At 41.9% G+C, this 8876-nt stretch overlaps 2 protein-coding genes across 2 annotated transcripts; both read right to left on the bottom strand.

Annotated features, from left to right (window-relative positions):
- Positions 1 to 223: 223 nt before the first annotated feature.
- On the bottom strand, positions 224 to 1627 carry LOC131434011 (uncharacterized). The gene has a single exon (XM_058600631.1). The coding sequence runs from the start codon at positions 1625 to 1627 to the stop codon at positions 224 to 226; it is 1404 nt and encodes a 467-aa protein (XP_058456614.1).
- A 461-nt stretch (positions 1628 to 2088) lies between these two features.
- LOC131434010 (uncharacterized) lies at positions 2089 to 5481 on the bottom strand. The gene has a single exon (XM_058600630.1). It carries the CDS (start codon positions 5479 to 5481, stop codon positions 2089 to 2091), a length of 3393 nt encoding a protein of 1130 aa, XP_058456613.1.
- Between the last annotated feature and the right edge of the window lie 3395 nt (positions 5482 to 8876).

Below are 8876 nucleotides of genomic sequence, written 5' to 3'. Positions count from 1 at the left end.
AAAATTTCGGTAAATCGAATTAAAAACGCGCAGCGTTCTGTTTCCACGTCATTACGACGGTAGCTTTATTTTTACTCTGAGTGAAAATTGCTCTACAAGGTAGAGCGCATGTAAAGCAAAAAGTGAAGAGCAAAGAAGAGCAAATAAACAAAGGTTTTCAAATACAGGTGGGAACATATTATTCATGGTTCATCCATCATCCCCCGCGTTGAAATGACACATTTCAATCCTCTAATATATCCTCTCTGTCCAACGGTAGTAGTGATATCTCCGTAACGCCTCGTTTGCATTCACCATTGGCGGTGCGTATAGTAACGACGCGAACAATGTTATCGTCTCCGGGGTGTGTCCTTATAATTCTACCGAGGGGCCACTGCATCGGTGGAACGTTAGGATTATTGATAAGCACCAAAGCTCCTGGCCTAATTTTGGTGATTTTGTACCACTTCTGGCGATTCTGCATCTCCGGTAAATACTCTGCAAGCCACCTTTTCCAAAAGTGCTGTTGGATGACTTGCACTAACTGCCAACGTGACAGCGTCGAAAGTTTCAGATTGATGTACGAAGGCTCAGGAATCGATTGCATTTGTCGTCCAACAAGGAAATGTGCAGGAGTAACAGCGGTTAAATCGTTTGGATCATCGGAACAGGGCGTCAACGGTCTCGAGTTGAGCACTGCTTCGATCTGAACTAGCACAGTACTAAATTCCTCGAAAGTTAGTTTATTGCTGCCGACGACTCTTTTTAGATGGTATTTGACAGATTTGACCCCCGACTCCCAAATTCCACCGAAGTGTGGACTTCTCGGAGGAATGAAACTCCAGCTAATCGATTGACTTCCACAAAACTCTGTCAGTTGCTTAGCGTGTTCATCAGTAGCAAACAGTTTTCCTAACTGTTCCAACTCAGCTTCTGCTCCGATGAAGTTTGTCGCATTGTCTGAGTAGATTTTGCTCACCGGTCCTCGTCGTCCAGTGAAGCGCCTCAACGTTGCAAGAAAAGCGTCGGTGGTTAGACTCGATACAAGCTCTAGGTGAATGGCGCGTGTACTGAGACACACGAACAGGCATACATATCCCTTCGTAATCATCGGTTTACGTGCTTGTGTAAGTGCTCTAATGAAAAACGGTCCCGCATAATCAACGCCGGTGTGAAAGAAAGCGGGAGATGGTTGCACTCGGTAAGACGGCAGATTTCCCATCAACTGCGTTGTTTTTATCGGATTCGCTCGAAAGCAAGTGATACACTGTCTAATTACCTTTCGTATTACGTTCTTAGCCTGCAGTGGCCAGAATCGTCGGCGTACGATTGCAAATAAAGCCCTTTGTCCTGCGTGTAAGTTGTTCTGGTGCTCGTGACGTATCAACAACTCGGTGAATGGGTGTTTTGCTGGTAGTAGCATTTGATGGCGACTGTCGTATGGGATGAACGCCTTCTTCACACGGCCACCAACTCGCAGAATTCCATCGACTGGATCAATAAACGGATGAAGACATCGGAAGCGATGCGTTTCACCTTCCCTTATCGCACGTAATTCCGGCAGGAACGCTTCCCCTTGCACGCATCGTACTATCAATTTCAAAGCTTCTTCGAGTTCATTAACTGTCGGGGACCCCTTTGTCAACATCTCCCGTCCAGAAAGTATATAATGTGAGAATCGAATCACCAAACTCATACATCGTTGCAATCGATTGAAAGAACCAATTCGGTCAAATAACGGTAGCCTTACAGGGGGGACAATAAGTGCTAAACATGTTCGCATTTCAGGTAGATATTCATCTTGCAGAGGTGGCGGTTGTATAACCCTTAATGTGTCTTGGTTTAACTGAGTTGGTCCATTCCACCAAATGTATCTGTGGATAAGATTCTGAGGCATTTCACCTCTCGATATTATGTCGGCAGGATTATCGAATGAGGAAATATACTGCCATTGATATTCCCGGGTTAGTTTTTGAATTTCAATCACTCGGTTCGCTACGTATAATTGTAAATCAGATGTCGATTTCCGAATCCAGCATAGTACGATTTGTGAATCGCTCCACAGCGTAACACGATCAAATTTGATACTGACCGAATTGATTACCTTCGCTACCTCTCGGGACAAAAGCAGAGCAGCAAGGAGTTCGGCTCGCGGAGTAGTTTTCCTGTCTTCTTGGGTAAAATCCTCGATCTGCTGCATATAAGCTTCATCGTGACAGTGCCATTCGGATGAATGAGACGCGTATACAAGCACGCCCCATACGCTTGGTCTGACGCATCGGAAAACCCGTGGAGTTCCACGAGATTCGGTCCATCACTGAGTATCCATCGCGGTATCTCTAGGTCATTCAATTTTGGTAGTTGAGATCGGAATTCACGCCACCTTGCAGTGAGAACATCGGGGATGGGATCATCCCAGCCAAGATTCAGTAGACCGATTTCTCGAAAAATCAATTTCGCTGATGTCACAACCGGTCCGCCTAAACCCAGAGGATCGAAGAATTTTGCTATTTCACTAAGCACCTTCTTGCGAGTTACTGTCTGGATTGGTTCTTCAAGTGGCTGAATCCGAAATGAGAACCAGTCGAGAGGAGCATTCCACACTACTCCAAGAGTTTTTACAATTTCCATATTAAATGCATCTTCAACGTCGAAAGTAGTACCCCAGAGGTGTTTCGGAATTTCCTGTAGGATGGTGGGATCATTTGAGCACCACTTATGTGCATTGAAGCCACCACGCTTAAGTAAACTCAACAGTTCTTGACACAATGACTGTGCCCCTTCGATTGTATGCGCTCCGCAGAGGGCATCATCAATGTAAAATGATTTCCTTAGTACGGGTGCAGCAAGTGGAAACTCCTTCCTTTCGTCATCGGCTAGCTGAGAGAGTGCCATCGTTGCATGAAACGGCGATGAAGCCAATCCGTATGTCACCGTGAGCAGTTCAAAGATCTTTAAAGGTTGTGAGCGATCATCCCTCCATAGTATGCGCTGAAAAGGCGTATCTTCAGAATTCATCAAAACTTGCCTGAACATTTTCGATATATCGACTGTAAACACGAATCGATAGCAGCGAAAATTCAGTAGTATAGATGTCAAATCGCTTTGAACGGTTGGGCCAATCATGAGTGTATCATTGATAGACACTCCTGTCGAAGTTTTTGCCGAACCATCAAATACGACCCGCAGCCTAGTTGTGGCGCTATCTGGTCGCAACACACAATGATGTGGTAAATAGTATGCTGATCCTGGACATTCGTTCGAGTTTATTTCAATGCATTTCATGTGCCCGAGTTTCTCGTACTCACGAAGGAATGTGGTATACTCAGCCTTCAATTCAGGGGATTGATCCAAGCGTCGTTCGAGAGATAAAAATCGTCGGGTTGCCATCTGAAGTGAACTTCCCAGTTCGTTCTTCCGCTCGTTGAAAGGAAGACGGACTACAAACCGTCCGGATGTTGTTCGTTGGTGAGTGTTCTTGAAATGTTGTATACAATCATCAGTAGTCGCAGTAGACGTTCGCTGTAACTCTTCGGCACATTCGATCTCCCAAAAGCGTTTAAGTAGGTTACTGAAATCATTCTGATCAACGACGTTACAAAATGTGCGCGCAATGACCGGTGTGTGTTCAGGTATCACACCTCCGACCACCCAACCTAATTCAGTGCTTCTAATCGAAGGAAGGTTTTCAGCAAGAGTAATTCTTTTTGATTTGATCAAGTCCCAGAAAATTTCTGCTCCTAGCAGCATATCAATCCGACCACGTTTATTAAAGTTAGGGTCCGCAAACGCAATGTGCGTTGGAAGGTTCCAGTTTGTCACGTCGATCGATGTTTCCGGCATATCGCTTGTAATCTTCGGGGTTATTAGCAATTCAAGCTCGGTTGAATAATTTGTAACTCGAGACTTAATCCTTGTGCGTACTACTTTTCGAATCTTTGTTGTGCCTCCGTTCAAACCGCTGACTTGATAATTCGCATAGTGATTCTGAAGCGCCAGTTGTGCGGCAAATCGTTCAGTTACAAAATTGTTCTGAGAGCATGAGTCGATGAGTGTTCTGCAAGAATGGAGAATGCCATCATTGCCATAGACTAAAACAACTGCGGTCGTGAGTAGAGTTTGCCTCTCCGATTGATTAGACGATGCACAGAGTACCACATTTTGTTGTTTTGTTACCAGCTCAACGGTAGGAGCACCATCTGTTGCTGGTTCTGTTCGAGAACCTCCTTCTGATTTTTTCTGCGGGGCAAGTGATGGGTTTACAGCTGTCTCTGTCTTTGTTTCTTCCGGATGCAGTAACGTGTGGTGCTTTTTGTTGCACTTACGACATGTACTCATCGATGAACAATCGGCAGTGCGATGTCCTCTTCCCAGGCAGTTAAAACAAGATCCAGACTTTCGAAGCAATCCATATTTATCACTGATACTCTTCTTCTTGAATTCTTCGCACTTATAGAGTTCATGAGAATTGTTGCACATTGCACACTTTTGTTCATTCGAAACCACTAATGTCTTTGATTTATTCATCGGCCGAACAGCCTTTGTATTTTCCACTTTAACACTGTTTGTGTCCACTTTTTCCATAACTCTGCATCGTTGTTTCAGGAACTCAATAGTGTCCGAATAGGATGCCAACTCTCCTGGGCCTTGTTTCGTTTCCCAAACTTTTCTCGTATCACGATCCATTTTTGATGCTAACTGATTGATCAGCATTTGTTCTCCCAAACCGTCAACAGCGAGTTCAAGGTTTTCCAATGCCTGGACATTTTTGACACAAACGTCAACCATCCTGCGAAGTTCGATTGAACTATCTTTCGAGATTCTTGGTAGAGAGAAGATAGCATCGATGTGTTTATCGATTATCAAGCGTTTATCTTCAAATCGATCAATCAAAATCGCCCAGGCAGCGTCATAATCACCGTTATTGATGACATCTTGGTCGATTATTCCAGCTGCTTTTCCAACAAGGGCGTTTCTAAGATGGTACAATTTTATTTCTGGTGATTCTGTAGCGTATCGTGCCATAACGGTCTGAAACATGGCTTTGAATGAATACCATGCTTCGTACGTTCCATCAAAAGTGGGCAATGGAACTGTCAACGGTGGAATGAACTGCTGGGGTGCAACGACAGGAACCATCGGTCCAACCACATTTCCAACAGCCGAAGGGCCTGGTTGTATCTGTGGTTTTGCCATCAAATCTTCTAGTAGAATGTTCAGCTGAATCGTAAGCTCGCTATGTAGAGTTTCGAACTCAACATAGTGATTTTCTTGTTCATGTCGTCGTTCATCAGAAAGGGGTAGAGCATATATTTGATTTTGAAATGCGTTGTACTCAATGTAACAGTTCTCAACAGTCTTCGCATGTAACTTCAGGAAATGCACATTTCGAATGTTCGGGTTCGGTACGGCGTCACTATGCATAAGTGCTTTTTTCACTCGCGTCAGTTTTCCTTTTACTGCTCCTCTCTGATGAACGAGAGCTTTGAATGATTCTTCCATTACGCGTGATTCTTTTTTCCTTTGTTGTAGTAAACGTTGATCACTAATCGACTGCAATGCGTCAGTTTCGGTTTCTTCCATTCACAAAGCAATTCGAACACGTTCGAACATGTTCGATCCAAATAACATGTACACCATAAGCTCGAGGTTAGCAGTCACGTACGCCTAATCGTCGCAATTTTCCGATAAACTTTTCAGGATTTTCAAACTAGAATCGAGATTTTCCATAGAAAACTCGTCAAATTCCGAATTCCGGGCGTTCCGGTCAATACTTCAGATTGGGTAAGCCGTGAACACGTCGACAGCATACACACACACACTCGTTCGTCACAGCGTCCGATCGAATGTTCTTTCTCGGCAGAATCAAGTTTTCCCGGTGGAAAACCCGTCGACAACAGTCTCAAATCACTCCGAAAATATCCGGCTCGAAGGACCAAAAAGATGGCCTTCCAATTTAAGTGGACTGTATAAAATTTCGGTAAATCGAATTAAAAACGCGCAGCGTTCTGTTTCCACGTCATTACGACGGTAGCTTTATTTTTACTCTGAGTGAAAATTGCTCTACAAGGTAGAGCGCATGTAAAGCAAAAAGTGAAGAGCAAAGAAGAGCAAATAAACAAAGGTTTTCAAATACAGGTGGGAACATATTATTCATGGTTCATCCACGCTTCTTCATTGTATCGTACTTATTCGTCACCGGAGGAGCTGTGACCAGATTCGCGATAAGGGAAATTCCCGACTGGTCAGCTTTACCCACAACGTGATGAAATTTCGTTGCATCTGACGTAACTCTTGCTAAAGTGAATTGTGATTCGGCTTGAGCAAACCACATGACCGGATCTGTTTTCCAAAAATCCGGAAGTTTAACACTAACCACAGCAGCAAATGCAGTGGCTTGAGGTTGGCCGTCATTGTCGGTAATATTTGAGGTTAGATTTTTATGCGTCTACCTTCGAAAGACGATTTTCGAGCCAGGAACGGGTTTTTAAACCGAACTCAATGTTTCGCGACGTCGTGGGTCACCGATGTCGAATCGGTTGAATAAAGGTCAGATACGTTTTCACTACTAAAAACCATTTTCTCTTGCTAAGCTCCGCGCACGCGGTAATTTACTCTTTGACAGTTGTTCTGTCTACCCACGTTTCAGGGTGGTATGCAACTCGTCGTTCGCATCCCACAGGGGGTTTAAGGGAGTGTAGGGTACCGTAATCTTGTATTGCTTTCTAGACTCTTGTTCCTAAAAAATACACACGTGTTATTTATTATTGTTCAATTAAAGTTACCAATGTTTAATTTTGCCTAATTTACAGGTGCATAGATTTGCACTAAACTGAGGATATTTACCCTCGATTTGCGAACAACAAATCCTAACAGTTCTTTAGAAAACTTTTAGTCATTAGAACGGCTGATTTTGTGTAATGCTCTCCACCGTTGTTTTTTCACCAATGCTAATGACTGGCAGTTGTGACATAATCGCTCTTGTCGAAAGCGAAACTAGCTGTGCAAACGACACAAAACACATCTGCTCTCAGTGGCGATAGAATCCAAACTGATTCAATTTTTGTTAAGAGGTTTCTTTTCATGTGGTTTCGTTTGTAGCTTTTTCACCAATGGGCGGTCCTAACGGCTATAAAAAAAAGCCGCATACAGAATTTTAATGTCGATTATTTCATTTCGGATTTGCATTTCATTGAAAGAAACTATCAGGATGCTGTTGTACGGGATTCATTCCTGCCTTTCAGAAGGACCAAATTGTAGAACTCACTACGATATTAAACACTGTTCGGAACATTTTCCGTTAGCGATTTGTTGTACAGCAGCAGATATTTTCTTCTCTTCCTCAGAACGCGTTCTGATTGGCTGGTGTTGACATGGGTCAAATGAGACAGGTTTTTCAATAGAGTACTATTGAAATACTTCAATGCTTTTGCTATACACGTTTAAGTTGAAAAATTTCGATTCTATTGGTAGTTAGATTATATAAATCCTTTCACAGATCGCTGAACTATGAGCTTTAAAAATACGAGAAAGGCAAACGCGCCTTATGAATTATCCTCTTTGATACTCGTTTATACCAAACATTTCAGAAAAGTTTAATTTTGAATTATTTAAGATTATGTCACAAAATTGAAAATTTTATCATAAAATTGTGATCATATTTTAGATGGCATGTAGCAAAAATTATGTTGATTCGATAGATACAACAATAGATATTCACGATCAAAAACTTATCACTCTCTGAGAGGGTAAATTTTGACCCCATAGTAAAGTCCCATATAGAAAAGCGGCATGTCGAGAAAAAGACAATTAAAATTTTATTTTCGGTCTTTTGATCTATTGTACTACCTAATGCTAAATCATGGTATTATTACATGAAATATCGGTAATACACCTTTGCATCGGTAATACACCTTTGCAATATTGCTACAAATGAAATTATTGAAATTTTCACTGAATGGAACTGATATGCGGGTACTTTACATATGGGATAGACATGAGTTGATATATTTTTTCACATTTTACTGAACAAAACCTCAACTTTTATTGCAATTTCTGAGAGTATATTGAGGATAGATTCCTCAAGCATTTATTTATTTATTTATTTATTTTGGAGCAGGGAAAAGTCCGACGAAGATCAAATTTGGTAATCTCTCTCTCCAGCAGGCATAAAACCTTCTCATTATTTGTATCAACAGATTACAATGATTCAACAGATACATTTGGACTTAACACTAACAATTAAAACTAAATCTATAACCCTATAACTAGTTGATGACACCAAGGCTTACATGGCAGTAATAGTACTCTTGCTTAAATGGTGAGAGAGAAGAAGAAAGTGGGAATAGTATACAAGAGTTGGTGGAGAAGGTGGTAGACGAGCGTGGGCTAGCAACTGTGTTAGAATCGGCATGAAGATCTAATTAGTGGCCAAAAAGATGGTGGAAGGCAGAGAAAACGACAGGTTTAGAATCAGCATGTAGATCTAATTAGTGATCGAAGAATGCATGGTGGAAGACAGAGAGAAAGAAGAAGAGACGACCGAATTAATTTCGGCGAGCGAATCTAGTTAGTTTCCAATGGAGATAGTGGAGATGAGTAGGGTTTGAACGAAAATACAATAATGTATGTATGCATGTATGTGGAGCAGGGAAAAGTCCGCTGGAGATGAGAATTTTTAAACCTCTGCCTTCAGCAGGCATAAAACCTCCTCATCTTTGTACCAATCTTTGATTCTAAAACTATCATAATAAGTGGCTAAGAAACAATCGTTTGATTACATTTTGAGATACATGAAAATCGAAGACGTTATATAAGTTAACGAATAAACGACACATACTAGTAAATGGTTCATAGAATACATAGTTTGTTCTGACAGAAGGTAATCTTTAAAAGGG

This window comes from Malaya genurostris, chromosome 3 (assembly GCF_030247185.1).
Source record: "Malaya genurostris strain Urasoe2022 chromosome 3, Malgen_1.1, whole genome shotgun sequence".
Classification (NCBI taxonomy): Eukaryota; Metazoa; Arthropoda; class Insecta; order Diptera; family Culicidae; genus Malaya; species Malaya genurostris.
Note: the sequence above shows the minus strand (reverse complement) of the source record. Positions and strands in the feature narration are given on the sequence as shown.

What these genes read in the sequence shown, in the direction of transcription:
- LOC131434011 (XM_058600631.1), bottom strand. Translation starts at nt 1,627, where the DNA reads ATGTTGACAAAGGGGTCCCCGACAGTTAATGAACTCGAAGAAGCTTTG.
- LOC131434010 (XM_058600630.1), bottom strand. Translation starts at nt 5,481, where the DNA reads ATGGAAGAATCATTCAAAGCTCTCGTTCATCAGAGAGGAGCAGTAAAA.